The sequence below is a fragment of the Trifolium pratense genome, linkage group LG3 (genome assembly GCF_020283565.1).
Source record: "Trifolium pratense cultivar HEN17-A07 linkage group LG3, ARS_RC_1.1, whole genome shotgun sequence".
NCBI classification, from domain to species: Eukaryota; Viridiplantae; Streptophyta; class Magnoliopsida; order Fabales; family Fabaceae; genus Trifolium; species Trifolium pratense.
The window spans coordinates 47,112,847-47,128,877 of record NC_060061.1 but is presented as its reverse complement, the minus strand read 5'-3'; the positions used below and the strand labels follow the sequence as shown (position 1 = coordinate 47,128,877).

The window sequence follows — 16,031 nt, the reverse complement described above, 5'->3', positions numbered from 1 at the left end:
CGCTTAATAACTCGACATCGGCATTATATTTCTTCAATCCAACCGTTGAATTCAAATATCTCATTGAGTAGATCAACTTCACAAATTTTTTAAAAAATTCAAAACTGTTTGATACTTTTTTTGACAACTTCAATTGAACGTACGATAAACTTTAAAAAAAAAGCTGTTGAATTTCAATGGTCTGAATACATAACTACATATTTTGAATTTTTATAAAAATTTGTGGAGTTTATCTACTCAATAAGATCTTTGAATTCAACGGTTTGATTGAAGAAATATAATGGCGATATCGAGTTATTAAGCGGAGTAAGTCAATGAAGACTTACTCCTAGAGTCAATGAATCCCTCGTCTATATATATATATATATATATATATATATATATATATATATATATATATATATATATATATATATATATATATATATATAGGGGTTTTCTAACTTAGACCCTAGTTAGGTCTAAGTTAGCAAGGTGCACCTTTTCAATTGGACCAAAATACACATTCTTTTTAATTAATTAACCAAAATACCCATCAATGGACGCGGATCCAGTGTCGCGCGCGTACCGAAGGACCATGGTTACTGACCGTTGATTTCCATCAGACAGTCAAGATCTGATCTCATCAAGACTGTCTGATCAATCCGACAGCCCAGATCATCCTGATCCATCAGATTCCAGCGCGTGCGCCACACTGGATTACACCCTGGAGAGAGAAAAATTTGCTTTTTAAAAGTAGGACACGTGTCACACAATGGTTGGCAGGACATGATTTTTTTTCATTTAATACTTTGAACTCAATTATTTCGTTGTAAATTAATTTTTTATTTTTTTTTTATACCAAAATTCATAATTTTTTTTTTTTTACAAATAGAGACTTGGTTCGTTTGATTTGGACACCGAAAAAAAAATTCAATTTTTCACTACCTTAATCTCATTTTTTGTCTACTAAATACGTTACTTGTGTGTTGTAATTTAACACGCACCACTCAACCAACTCACTGAAACCATTATACCAGGAAAATAGTAGATAATATTCTGGAACTTTTGGTATATTTTATGAAATTTTTGGAGACCTGAAACTATTTTTAGTTAATTAAATGAGATAAAACGGTAATTAAAAACTAGTGTTTGCTTCTGAAACCATTTTACTGGTAGAATGGTTGCACATAGTTGTATTCTGAAACCATTTTACTGGTAGAATGGTTTCAGTGAGTAATTTATTAATTGTGTTTGCTTCTGAAACCATTTATCTGGTACAATGGTTTCAGAGAGTTGTAATCTGAAACCATTTTGCTGGTAGAATGGTTTCAGTGAGTTGATGTAAGGTAGTGAAAAATGAGATTAATGTAGTGAAAAATTGGGTTTTTTTTTCTGTGTCCAAATCAAACGAACCAAGTCTCTATTTGTAGAGAAAAAAAAATTATGAATTTTGGTATAAAAAAAAATAAAATAAATAATTTACAACGAAATAATTGAGTTCAAAGTATTAAATGGAAAAAAATCACGCCCAGCCGATCAGACAGCGACCCGTGTCCTGCTTTTAAAAAGTAGATTCTTCTCTCTCCAGGGTGTAATCCAGTGTGGTGCACGCGCTGGAATCTGATGGATTCGGATGTTCTGGGCTGTCTGATTGATCCGACAGTCTTGATGAGATCAGATCTTGGCTCTCTGATGGAAATCAACGGTTTGTAACCATGGTCCTGCGGTACGCGCGCGACACTGGATCCGCGTCCATTGATGGTAATTTGGTTAATTAATTAAAAAGAATGGGTATTTTTGTCCAACTTTTAGACCCAACTGGGTCTAAGTTAGCAGCCCCCATATATATATATATATATATATATATATATATATATATATATATATATATTTTCGTATACATAAAAAAATTATGTCTTCATCTCTTCAAACTGTTTATGCATGCAGATAGAGTCATGGTGTTAAGTTGACGTGTATTTATGATAATTTTACAAATATGTATAGAGTATTATAAAAAGTTTGTCAAAAAATAAAGAGCACAATATTTGATTTTTAGGTCAAATGATTTTTTAGACAAAAGGAAAAATATATTAAGTAAAAATAAAAAATACAGAGACCGGAGGACATTAAACCTGGCCTGGCTAAAACCTAAACGGGAATACAACGTGATCAAACAAATAAGGTAGAACAACCCTAATCAATCTAACACTACAAACAAATAAGATTTTATGCAATATTATATAAGTTTTTTAAGGTAGTTTATGAGAAAATAGCTTATAAAAATATAATTCTTGTTGGTGAAAACTTATCAAAATAACATAAATTTTATTTATTTGAATAAGTTATTTTCATAAACTAAAAAATAAGCTAAATTCAATCGGGCCCATAATAACAAATAGGTTCAATTAACAAGATGATTATTTGTCGGAATTTTTTTTTCTACCCCAACAATTGTCAATCTACCCCAACATTAATTTTGAATGGACGAATTTGCCCTCGTATATAACCCTGAAGAAAAAAATTTGGTTACCGGTACACTTTGGAAAAAAGTGTGTAAGTATGTAAAATTTTTCCAAATTTATTTTGTTACCTACACACTTTGGAAAAAAGTGTTCAGGTATGTAAAATTTTTCTAATTTTTTTTTACCTGAACACTTTGAAAAAACGTGTGTAGGTATGTAAAATTTTTCCAAATTGTTACCTACACACTTTTTTTCAAAGTGTTCAGGTAAAAAAAAAAATTAAAATTTTTTTACATACCTGAACACTTTTTTCCAAAGTGTGTAGGTATGTAAAATTTTTCCAAATTTATTTTGTTACCTACACACTTTGGAAAAAAAGTGTTCAGGTATATAAAATTTCCAAAAATAGCCTATTTTTTTACATACCTACATACTTTTTTTCAAAGTGTTCAGGTAACAAAAAAAAATAGAAAAATTTTATATACCTGAACACTTTTTTCCACAGTGTGTAGGTAACAAAATAAATTTGGAAAAAATTTACATACCTACACACTTTTTTTCAAAGTGTTCAGGTAAAAAAAAATATTTACATATTAGAACACTTTTTTCAAAGTGTTCCGGTAACCAAATTTTTTTCTTCAGGGTTTTAGTTTATATATGAGGGCAAATTCGTCCATTCAAAATTAATGTTGGGGTAGATTGACAATTGTTGGGGTAGAAAAAAAAATTCTTATTTGTCTTGTTGGTAAGTTATATGTGTTGTTAACGTATAGTCTGGGTTCTAATTCTAATCCATCATGGGCCAAATTTTATTTTACTATTTTTTTGAAAAAAAAATTGTCTACAAAAGTATGATCGTTTGGTCTAGTGGTGAGGAGTTTGAGTTGTACATTTGAGGTCATAGTTCGCTTTTCAGCTCAATTGTAAACAAAAAAAAAGTAGTAGCTTTTACAAAAAAATAGGTTTGTTTGTATTAACTTATTTTTAAGCTTATAAAAAATGACTTATGCAAATAAATAATTGTTAAATCTCAACTAACTGAACTAACAATACTTAAAAATTCATCATGGACCAAATTTTATTTTGCTTTTTATTTTTGAGTTTATAAAAAACATTTTATACAAATAATAAACTTTTATATTAGTTTATTAGTTGCTCCAAAAAAATATTAATTTATAACTTCTATCTAGCGAAAATTGTATTTTCATAAGTTATTGTTTTCATAAATTCTTTGACAAGCTTATGAATAATACATAAGAGCTTATTTATTTGTCTAAGCTTAAAACTAAGTCAATTCAACTGCGCATAAATTTTATCCTTATTAAATCATATTTAACCATACTAATTTCAAAAATCATAACTCTCAACTAATTAGATTAGCTATGGCTCAAGAAACCTAGTTCATATGAAATAAGTCTCAACTAATTTTCTCAATTGTGACCATGGGAATCAATCCATCTCATTCAGTTTGTTCAACTTGACCTAATTAGAATAATAAACACTTAAGAAGTTGAATTTCAACAATCTAACGGTTCAATATCATATTGTTGGACTAATAACTAATGCTCAAGAAACCTTAAATTATGAAAGGATTGCTAAGTCACATCCACCTAGCCAGATTGAAAGGGACTAAGGAGATCATGTATTCTCAATCTGACTATTCAACTTGACCAAATTGGAATGAGAAACACTTAAGAATTCAAATTTTGACAATCAACAAATAGTTAAACCTCAACTAGTTAGATTAACTATGACTTAAGAAACCTAGTTTATATGAAATTATTGTTAAGTCTCAACTAATAATGTCGAATGTGACTCAAGAAATAAAAATTTATAGATCAGACATTTCAACTTGAAACATAGTTCATATGTAAACCTAGCTAATTATACATACTTTCATTAATGAATTCAAATTTTCTCAATCAAGTCGTTCAATATCACCTAATTGGACTAACAATAACTTATGAATTTAAATTTCGACATTCAAGCATGTCTAGAACAATATTTACAAAACTTTAGTATTTTCCAAAATGAGATGAATAAAATATGAATTTTCTAGATCAAAATATCAAGATAATAGTAACGAATGTTCTGACCTAAAAATCATATTTTGAGATCCTTATTTTTTGACAAACTTTTTATAACGCTCTATACATATTTGCAAAATCATCATAAATACACATCAACTTAACAACATGACTAAAATTACATGTGAAAAATTAAATTTAATAATTTTGCAGAGGCAAAAAACTTATTTAACCCTATCAAATATTACCAATCACTAAAAAATAACATAATTACAATAAAAAATTTAAACATATTAAAAATTATAAGTTTTTTTTCCAAGAAAATAATTGTATTTAATAATTATATGTATTAATTGTTAAACAGTAAATAAATATTAAACTTTATACACTACTAATATTAAAAAAATTGAAAGGAAATAATAATAAAAAAAAGTTATTAAAATCCTACGTTTTTTTTTTAAAGAAAAAATATCAAATGTTGTTAAAAATACTAAAATCATATTATTTTATAGGATATTAAATAATATTTTTTAAAGGGATATTAAATAATATTAAAATATTTGAATCTTGTTAAAAAAAATTAAAATCTAGATCGAAAGATTTGATGCATGCTTTGATTTATTGTGGGACATGATTAGTGATTACAGTTATGTGAAGGATGTATTTGCAAATATTAAAAAATAGGATTTAATATAGAAAGCTTAATAAAGAAACAAAATCTGCATTAAATATTTGCCACTTATTAACCATCTCAGCGATGTACCGGTACACATCTACATAATATGTGTACCGAAGAATTCACCTAATTATAAACAATAAATTAGCATTATATTTTATGAAAAAGGATTGTCTTAACTATGAAGTAATCCTTAAGAAATCAACCAAATCTTACTATCGCTTATCAAAAAAAAAAAAACCAAATCTTACTATTACTACTACACACAGCATAAAGAGAGGAAAATCTAATTAATCTAGTAAAAAAAAAACCGGTCAAAACAATATGTCTATAAGAGTTTGTCTAATTAATTTTTCTTTCTAAAATGAATATTACTTTGTCAAAAAAAACAAATAGAGTCAAAAGAAAATGTCTATAAGAGATTGTCTAATTAATATGACCTCGCACAAAAGTTATCTATAAATTATAAATATAAATTTGACAGAAGTTTTATCATTCACGATAACAAAGAATATCTAGCATTTAAAGATGGATACAACAGATATGAAGAAATTAGAAATGGAAGAGGAAGATGAAGAGGAAGAGATTTTGGGAGGAATATTTGAAGTGGAGGGAAGTCAGAGCAACCCCACTATTAATAGTTTTGCTCGTTTTGCTGTTGATCAACACAACAAAAAAGAGGTTAATATTTTTGTATTTGTCTTTTTCGCTTTGTTGGTGTTGGTAAAATTTATATTCTTTTTAATATTGATATATACCGAAGTTATAGTATGAATTGTTAATTCATTATAATTACTTCATAATTAAACTCTGAATTATCGTTCAATGTCTGGTTTTGATTATTGTATTAATTTTTTATTTTTTGTATAAAACATAATATGCAGAATGCAATTGTGGAGTTTGTGAAGGTAGTAAATGCAAAAATTCAAGATGTTGCTGGAGTGTTGTATTACATCACATTGGAGGCCAAGGTTGGAGAGAAGGTGAATGTCTATGAAGCAAAGATTTGGGAGCAGAGTTGGTTGGATTTAAAGGAACTAACAGAGTTCAAGCTTGTTGGTGATGCTCCTTCTGTTGACTCAGGCAAAAAAGCATGAGACCACAAGACTTAGAGAGGTGTATTGGATTAAGATTTTGAAAGACAATTTTTGTATAATTTTTTTTTTTGTGAATTTTAAAAGATTGTGCAAGATTTTAATTACTTTTAAGATTTTAATAGATTATTAAGATTTGTAATTTGAATTTTAAATGATTTTTATGATAAGATTCTATAAGATTTGAATGACTTTATGAATTTCAATGGACATTGATTTTTTAGTAAAAAAACAGAAAAAGACATTGAATTTTTTTAAAAAAATGGAGATCATCATCAACATATATTATTAATATTATTATGAATTATGAATTGCCAATTACAGAGTGACACTAACGAATTAGAATTGGAAGAAAATAGAAGAGATGATATATATAAAATCGTTAGAAAGTACATATCATATTTGTATGCAGGGGTGTACGTGGGCCGGATTGGGTTGGGTTTGACCAAAACCAAAACTCAAACTACATATGGTACTCCGGGTTGGGTTTAGTAAAATAACCACCCGTTATAACATTGGGCCGGGTTGGGTAAATCCATTAATTTTCGGGTTGGATTGGGTTGGGTTGTGGGTTACCCAAATTATTTTCCAATTTTTTTTATATTAAATATCTAAATGTTGAATCATCATATTTTTTCATAAAAATAAGTCAATCAATGTATTTTCTTGAAAAATAGGGTAACTTTTTTTCACTATAAAAAATAATCACCCTTTTTTTGTGTAAAACTACTAATTTACGGGTTGGATAGCGTGTTATCCGAATGATGTTTTTGTTTTTTTTAATATCAAATGACTAAATCATGAATCACTATATATTTGTTTATGAAAATTATTCAATCTTTTTTATTTTCGTAAAACATAGTATAACTCATTTTCAATATAAAAATATTTAATAATCAAATGAAAAAATCTTTAGTATTTTCATAAAAAAAATTCAAGAAACATAGCACTAGTGGGTTAGTGGGTTTTTTGGGTTGGGTCCGGTTTTACCCGAAACCCGATTTTTTTAATGGGTTTTTCATTTTTGAAATCCATATCCACCCACTTACCCGACCCAACCCACTTTTTTGGGTTGGATTGGGTGGATTTGACCGGGTCGACCGGATTTGCCCAACCTATGTACACCCCTATTTGTATGAATGAGTGAGCAGAGTAACATTGATGCACTATTGAAAACCATTAATTGGAAGTTTTCACATTGGTATCATGTCGTTTGTGTGCAGTCTTAAAATTTGTCGGTATGTAGCATCGATATGACATATTTCTAATATTTAATTCAAGGGTTAAATATGTTTTTTTCACTGATGATGAATTTCTGAAATTTATTTGTATTATGGAATAATAGTATTATTTTTTTCCATGATTAACCACTTTCCTTTCTCAGTGTATCAATGCAAATGTGTTGTCCTACAAAATTGTTAGTGGATTAGAAAAAATTTGAAGCTAGAAAATGATTAGTATATGTGGACAAGATGGCTGTTTAGTATGCTTTCAAGTTCTACACTTTTCAAAGTATATCACATTCTATGCAAATAGCTGGTTATTTATCAGTCTTGATTGGCTAATTAATAGGATTTTTTAGGCCTTATATTGATTCCAACCCAAAATTTCACATTAATATCCATGGAATACACTGACTAAATGTAAGTACTGTAGTTGAGAGATACCTCTTGTGCTTAATTGAAAATGAAATTTTAAAATATAGAATTTATTTCAAAAATATAAGTCAAAAAAGTGCGGTGAACGTGGATCGAACACGTGACCTTCAGATCTTCAGTCTGACGCTCTCCCAACTGAGCTATCCCCGCAACTTGTTGAATTTGTTTATTTTACCTGTGCTATACTACATTAAAAGAGTTGCTCCCTCCTTCTTCTCTTTACTCGTAATAATTTTCGGTCCTTCAATCTAGGATATCTTCTTCGTCAATCGCCATCTCTTCCGGTTCTTCTTAGACTTTGGTACCTAAAATATTCTCTTCTACACAACCAATAAAGATAATTTTCTTATGAACATTTCAAGCTTGTTGGTGATGCTCCTTCTGTTGACTCAGTCAAAAGCAATTGTGATATGAGCCCAACTCAGCTGGTAGAGACTACACATGTGCCAATGTGATAGAGGAGCCCAATGTTACTAGTGAAATCATGAGGCCACAAGACTTAAGCAAACGTGTAAGGAAAAAGCCCTTGTGGATAAATGATTATGTGTGTTATAAAGGGAGTTTCTAAAAGAGGATCATCCTTGTTTGTATGAGCCATTTTCATTCTTGCATTTTTTGTTTTCTTACATGTTGTGTACTTGCTCTCAATTGGTATGATGATTAATAAGGCTCTCATTCTCCCTTTTTTCTTATATATTAATAATATCTTAGATAGATTGTTCTTGCATTTAGTATTACAATCTCAATACATCTCCATCGTGCTCTGCTACTATCCTCTGATATTTGATCCCATCTTTCAACACTTATAGGACAATACACTAACTTTGAGCAAGGCGACCGAGCAACCTCACAGTTTGCACCATTATCAACAACCTTGTCCATTACCACCAATTTCCAACACAACTTTTTATGTCTTTTCCAAATGCCACACCTGATCTGCTACCATTTTTTGAATCATAATTTCTATGGCGATGGCGGAAGCGTTTATGAGAAGGAAGGAAGAGAGAGCGGTGGCAGTGGGGAAGAGTTTAGGGAAAGGAGGGAAATTGGGAGAAGAAATGGACTCCAGGAAATTGTGAAGCTTTAGAAATTGAGGGAAAGTGAAAAATTGGAATATTCAGGGTTAAAAATAAGGAGGGAGAATGAAAAGGGTGAGTTTTCTTTCGTAAAGGAGTTTTTTTAGCCACGGTTTAACCGTGGGAAACATACATATTTATTTGTTTCTGTTCCTATTGTTTTGCGTATTATTCTTCTTTGTTTTTTTTTTTTTTTTTTTCTTTTATCGAATAACTTATTTAATTTGTTATTAGATTGAGTTCCTATATTTATATGTAGATCGATGTTTTTTTCTAGGCAATTGCTTGTTATAGAGAAAATTTCATCATGAACTAATCGCGAATGTTCTTGCAGCCTGGAACCAAAAAAAAAACTCAGTTTGACAAAAAAAAAAAACAAAAAAAGTTTCTGTCTTCTCTTTCATGATTTCATCCTCCTTTAATATTCAACCACCCAAAAAACCCACTCCTTCATCTCTATGCACTTTCATAAATTCTTGGTTGGTTCTGTACCTCTTTCTTTCTTTTATTCTACACTGAAACTCATAAACTTGATTGAAGTCTCTTTCAATTAACTCTCAACAAAACTTACTTTTTTTAATTGGAGTTTTTTGTTTGAAAGAACTGTATATTATCCAAAATGAGGTTTTCGAAAGTGAAATGCAAGGTTTTAAATTGCGGTTGCGGTCACGGTTGTTGCGAATGTGGTTGCTGCAACGCGCAATACGGTTGTTGCCGCGTGGAATCATTTTGAAATTTCATAAGTTGTATAAAATGAAACTACTATGTAACTACACTACTTATCTATCATTGCATAGTCTTAGTTTATTCCATAAACAATAATTTGAATGTACTTAAAATACACGGTTGAGAGATTGTTAAAAGTATAAGATTTTTCATTAGATATGACACAAATTAGGATTTGAAGTTCAACTGCCCAGTGAGGCTCGATAAGGTGCAATCCGCACCTATCTGCGTGTGTGTGTGGTTTTTTTGAGCTTCTTGCTGCGCCAACAATATCAGATTTGCGATTCGCAGATCAATTAGTAATCGGTGAAAAGAAAATTATAGAGGATATAGAAGCAGATAAGTAATATAGAGATATAGTACACTAAATGCAAGTAGTTGAGAGAAGGATGTTGAACCCTCTCTTAATATATGTAAAATCATCGCTTAATATGTGTAGAAATCATTCTTTTTTACTTCTCTGGGTATGTCTTGTGCTTTGGAAATGTAGTTTTAAAATATTTAGCTTTTTTCCTTCATCCGCACCGTTCCATGCAATATTAACTTGTATCTTCCGTGTTGAAGAACTCACAATATTGCTAACATTTACTCTCTCATATTGAAGCACCCAACCAAGAATGAAGCTCCAGGGGTGAATGCGACTTATACGCGTATCACCGTGACCGTGAGCCTCGCGGTTCCTCCAATTCCACAGAAAATAGCAGCCCACTACCCACACATTAGTCCAATTCCCGTGCATGTTACTACCAAGCTGCCGATGCATAATACTATGAATCCAGTAAAAAACCAGTCACGTAATACATGATTGAATATGGTGTGTGTATGAGTAGAAGCTGCGATAAGGAAAAAAGGTCAAAAAACAACCCTAAAATATGCGGTGAGCGTGGATCAAACACACGACCTTCAGATCTTCAGTCTGACGCTCTCCCAACTGAGCTATCCCCGCAACTTGTAGAAACACTTTATTTTACTGATGATATAATACATCAAAAGAGCTGCTCTCACTGATGGTCTCCAGTAATTATATTTGGTCCTTCAACGTTCAACCTAGGATCTCTTCTTCTGCAACCTAAAACATTCTCTTCAACAAACCGATAAAGATAATTTTTGCTTATGAATTTTTTTTTTAAGATTGGATTTTTCCGAACTTCCATAACTTTGAACCAAACTTTTCTATTGCATATCAAGTCAAATAAAAATAAAAATTCTATTGCCTATGTTAAAAGTTATGATTCCATATGTTTCACATTTGATCACAACCCCCGTTGTAGAAGGAATGGCACTTCCAAATATAATTGGGATTTCATCATCCTCGTTAATATCCATTATATAAAAATCATATAGGACAGCCACTAGTTGGGCTATTTGAGAGAATTGAATCTCAATCATTCTGTTGTGAGTAGCCATATCCGTTTAAGATGTCAAATGATTTAGCATATCACCAATTTGAAAATTTTCTCTTTTAACTTCTGCATTTTGTTTTACTTGACTTGAAACAAAATTTTCAAATTAGATTTTTGAGAATTAATTATTGGAATTGTTTTCGAAGCCGGGGGTCTAGCCGTTTTATATGAAAAATTTGGGTTATCCTCTTGGATTTGAATTCTCTATATTAAAAAATCTTACATTTAATTTATTTTTAACGTCACCCAAATTTTTTATATGAATTACATTCTGCATTATGTATCATATAAATAAATAATTCTTATAAAAAAAATATAAATAAATAATTGAATGGACTCTACTTTATTGCTAAGTAATTATCCATAAGAGGCAAAACTTTAAAATTTGGCATTGTTGAACAAACTTCAAAATTTGGCTATATAAGTTATAAGCTTACTAAAACTTAGCTTACAAATGAAAGACAAGATGCACATAATTTGAAAGACAACATAATACTATTTGAATATAGACAAAAAAAAAATATTTAGCTTAATATATGTAAGTAGTTGAGAGAAGGATGTTGAACCCTCTCTTAATATATGTAAAACCATCGCTTAATATGTGTAGAAATCATTCTTTTTTCCTTCTCTGGGTATGTCTTGTGCTTTGGAAATGTAGTTTTAAAATATTTAGCTTTTTTCCTTCCTCCGCACCGTTCCATGCAATATTAACTTGTATCTTCCGTGTTGAAGAACTCACAATATTGCTAACATTTACTCTCTCATATTGAAGCACCCAACCAAGAATGAAGCTCCAGGGGTGAATATGGGACTTACACACGTATCACCGTGAGCCTCGTCGCGGTTCCTCCAATTCCACAGAAAATAGCAGCCCACTACCCATACATTAGTCCAATTCCCGTGCATGTTACTACCAAGCTGCCGATGCATAATACTATGAATCCAGTAAAAAACCAGTCACGTAATACATGATTGAATATGGTGTGTGTATTGAATATCTATGAGTAGAAGCTGCGATAAGGAAAAAAGGTCAAAAAACAACCCTGAAATATGCGGTGAGCGTGGATCGAACACGCGACCTTCAGATCTTCAGTCTGACGCTCTCCCAACTGAGCTATCCCCGCAACTTGTAGAAAGTCTTTATCTTACTGATGATATACTATATCAAAAGAGGTGCTCTCACTGATGGTCTCCAGTAATTATATTTGGTCCTTCAACCTAGGATCTCTTCTTCTTCAACCTAAAACATTCTCTTCAACAAACCGATAAAGATAATTTTTGCTTATGATTTTTTTTTTAAGATTGGATTTTTCCGAACTTCCATAACTTTGAACCAAACTTTTCTATTGCATATCAAGTCAAAAAAAAATAAAAATTCTATTGCCTATGTTAACAGTTATGATTCCATATGTTGTGAGTAGAATTGAATCTCAATCATTCTGTTGTGAGTAGCCATGTCCGTTTAAGATGTCAAATGATTTAGCATATCATCAATTTGAAAATTTTCTCTTTTAACTTCTGCATTTTGTTTTACTTGACTTGAAACAAAATTTTCAAATTAGATTTTTGAGAATTAATTGTTGGAATTGTTTTCGAAGCCGGGGGTCTAGCCGTTTTATATGAAAAATTTGGGTGATCCTCTTGGATTTGAATTCTCTATATTAAAAAATCCTACATTTAATTTATTTTTAACGTCACCCAAATTTTTTATATGAATTACATTCTGCATTATGTATCATATAAATAAATAATTTCTTATAAAAATAAATAAATGAATGGACTCAACTTTATTGCTAAGTAATTATCCATAAGAGGCAAAACTTTAAAATTTGGCATTGTTGAACAAACTTCAAAATTTGGCTATATAAGTTATAAGCTTACTAAAACTTAGCTTACAAATGAAAGACAAGATGCACATAATTTGAAAGACAACATAATACTATTTGAATATAGACAAAAAAAAATTAGCCCCTTTATATTTTATGAAAAAGGATTGTCTTAACTATGAAGTAATCCCTAGGAAATACCAACTCTTACGATCACTACTACACACATTGCATAAAGAGAGAAAATATAATTAATGTAGTCAAAAAAAAAAAAATCCAGTCAAAAAATGTACCAAAAAAAAAAAAATCCAGTCAAAAAAATATGTCTATGAGAGTTGGTCTAATTAATATTTCCTTCTAAAATGAATATTTTTTTGTAAAAAAAAAAAGTAAAAAAATTCTATTTTTATTGTAATAATAACTCTTTGTCAAAAAAATATAGTCAAAAGAAAATGTCTATAAGAGTTTGTCTAAATTATAAATACAAGTTTGACGACGGAAGTTTTATCATTCACTATAACAAATCAATTTAAAGATGGATACAACAGAGACGAAGAAATTAGAAATGGAAGAGGAAGAGGAAGAGATTTGTGGAGGAATAAGTGAAGTGAAGGGAAGTCAGAGCGACCCCACTATTAATAGTTTGGCTCGTTTTGCTGTTGATCAACACAGCAAAAAAGAGGTTAATATTTTTGTTTTTGTCTTTTTCGCTTTGTTGGTGTTGATAAAATTTATATTGTTTTTAATATTTATATATACCGAAGTTATAGTATGAGTTGTTAATTCATTATAATTACTTCATAATTAAACTCTGAATTATCGTTCAATGTCTAGTTTTGATTATTGTATTAATTTTTTATTTTTTGTATAAAACATAATATGCAGAATGCAATTGTGGAGTTTGTGAAGGTAGTAAATGCAAAAATTCAAGATGTTGCTGGAGTGTTGTATTACATCACATTGGAGGCCAAGGTTGGAGAGAAGGTGAATGTCTATGAAGCAAAGATTTTGGAACAAGGTTGGAGAGATTTAAAGGAACTAATAGAGTTCAAGCTTGTTGGTGATGCTCCTTCTGTTGACTCAGCCAAAAGCAATTGTGATATGAGTCCAACTCAGGTAGAGACAACATGTGCCAATGTCATAGAGGACCCAAATGGAACTAGTGAAATCATGAGGCCACAAGACTTAAGCAAACGTGTGAGGAAAAAGCCCTTGTGGATGAATGATTATGTGTGTTATAAAGGGAGTTTCTAAAAGAGGATCATCCTTGTTTGTATGAGCCATTTTCATTCTTGCATTTTTTGTTTTCTTAGATCTAGCTAGTTTGGTATAAGGTTGTTGACAACCATCTCTTTAATTATACATATTGTGTACTTGCTCTCAATTGGTATAATGGATATTAATAAGGCTCTCATTCTCCCATTTTTCTTAGATATTATTAATATCTTATATAGATTGTTCGTTGCATTTAGTATGGAGAAGTACGATCTTTTTCCGTCAAGGTCCGATTGCATTTTTACCATTAAATTATCTTCAACCTCACCATTCTCCCAAAAACAATATAAACAAAACAGAACTGTACTACAAAAATGGGAGATATAGTGGTTATGATTAATTTGGTTCTTAATTCCATACATATCTTTTTCTTACCTTTATGAAATTGCCAGTTAAAGTGTGGTTGATGATAGTTGGTATGCAAAGGATGTTCCCTAAATCTTATGCTACTTGGTGGGGAGAGGTGTGCTAGACCTTCGTTTGGTAAATCTTGTGCTACATGGTAAGTGGAGATAGAGTGTTCTTTTTGAAGGACAGTGTCTTCGGTGCAACATTCTTTTGGCGAGGCCGGTATGGTTACTTGTGCCCTGCTCGCCCTAATAGTTTAGGAAGGGTGTCCTTGTGGTGGGGCGATGTATCTCTTTTACGGTCTACAACAGGCACTCCAGCGGATTGGTTTTTCAAATGGGTGACCAAGAGGGTTGGAAATGAGAGATCCGTATCTTTTTGGTATGATCCTTGGTTAGAAGGGGTCCCTCTGCGAATTCGCTTCCGACCTCTATTTCAAGCTTTGGATCGGTGTTTGGTTAGTGTTGGTGATATGGGAAGATGGGTGGAGAGTGTGTAGGAGTGGGTGTTCAGATGGAAAAGGACTCTCAATATCCTCAAATGTAATATTCTTACAGATATGAGGATATATATGTTGTTGCGGGAATCTCATATGTCGGTTAGCGATGATGTCTGGTGTTGGAAGCATGACCCAAGTGGGTTGTTTTCAATAGAATACGCGTACTTGGTTCTTGAGGGTAGAATGAGGTTGATAGGACTTATCTGGTTCCTTGCTCCACCCATTTAGCTAGCGTATGAGAGTTGTGGGCCCCGTCAAATGTGAGAGTCTTTTTCTTGCAGCTCCTTCGAGATAAAGTGCCTACACACCAAAATCTACTTAAGAGAAGAGTGTTGGCGGGGTCATTTGTCACTTCATGTGTGTTCTGTAGGCGGTATCTTATCTTATATCTAGGTGGTTGGAGAGAGTTTGGGTCCCCTTAAGGAATTGTGCAACTTTTTGAGTCGTTCTTGTATGGGGCAACATATACGCTTTAGGTTAACTTTAGTGTGGCATGTTGTTGTATGATCTATCTGGACATTTCAAAATGATATTATCTTTGTCGGAGGGTCTTCAGGGGTCAACAGGATGTTGGAAAAGGTGAAACTCGTCTCTTGAAAATGATTTCTACGAAAAAAACTTTACTAACTCTTGTTCTTTTTATGATTGAGAGGTGCAACCTCTCTTGTGTTGGGCCCGATATGGTATGGTGAGGCTGACTTACCTGCCTATTTTGGGATTTGGTTGAGTATGCTATCGTGGGACGCTTCTTTGTCTTAGGTTGGTTTCCTCTTTTTCTCCTTTCAGTTGGTGGTACTGTATAAATTTGTTTGTTTTCGGTCACTTCGATTTCTTTGGTTTTTCTTTTATTAGTTTGTTTTTTGGCTAGTGTACTTTTAGTACTCTTGCTTTGTACAGTACTCTTCTTCTCTTTATTTATTTATTATTATATATATATTTGCCATTTAAAAAAAAAATTGTACTACAAAAATGTCTTGAG

General features: G+C 31.3%; 1 protein-coding gene and 3 non-coding genes across 4 annotated transcripts; 1 reads left to right on the top strand and 3 right to left on the bottom strand.

The window, feature by feature from the left end:
- Positions 1-5,432: 5,432 nt before the first annotated feature.
- Positions 5,433-14,301, top strand: LOC123915268 (multicystatin-like). The gene is made up of 4 exons (XM_045966405.1): positions 5,433-5,828; positions 6,032-6,238; positions 13,466-13,612; positions 13,816-14,301. Exons 1-4 carry the CDS (start codon positions 5,676-5,678, stop codon positions 14,182-14,184), a joined length of 876 nt encoding a protein of 291 aa, XP_045822361.1. The 5' UTR covers positions 5,433-5,675; the 3' UTR covers positions 14,185-14,301.
- On the bottom strand, positions 7,977-8,049 carry TRNAF-GAA. The gene has a single exon. It is a non-coding gene; the product is annotated as a tRNA-Phe (tRNA).
- On the bottom strand, positions 10,575-10,647 carry TRNAF-GAA. The gene has a single exon. It is a non-coding gene; the product is annotated as a tRNA-Phe (tRNA).
- Positions 12,156-12,228, bottom strand: TRNAF-GAA. The gene has a single exon. It is a non-coding gene; the product is annotated as a tRNA-Phe (tRNA).
- Positions 14,302-16,031: the final 1,730 nt, after the last annotated feature.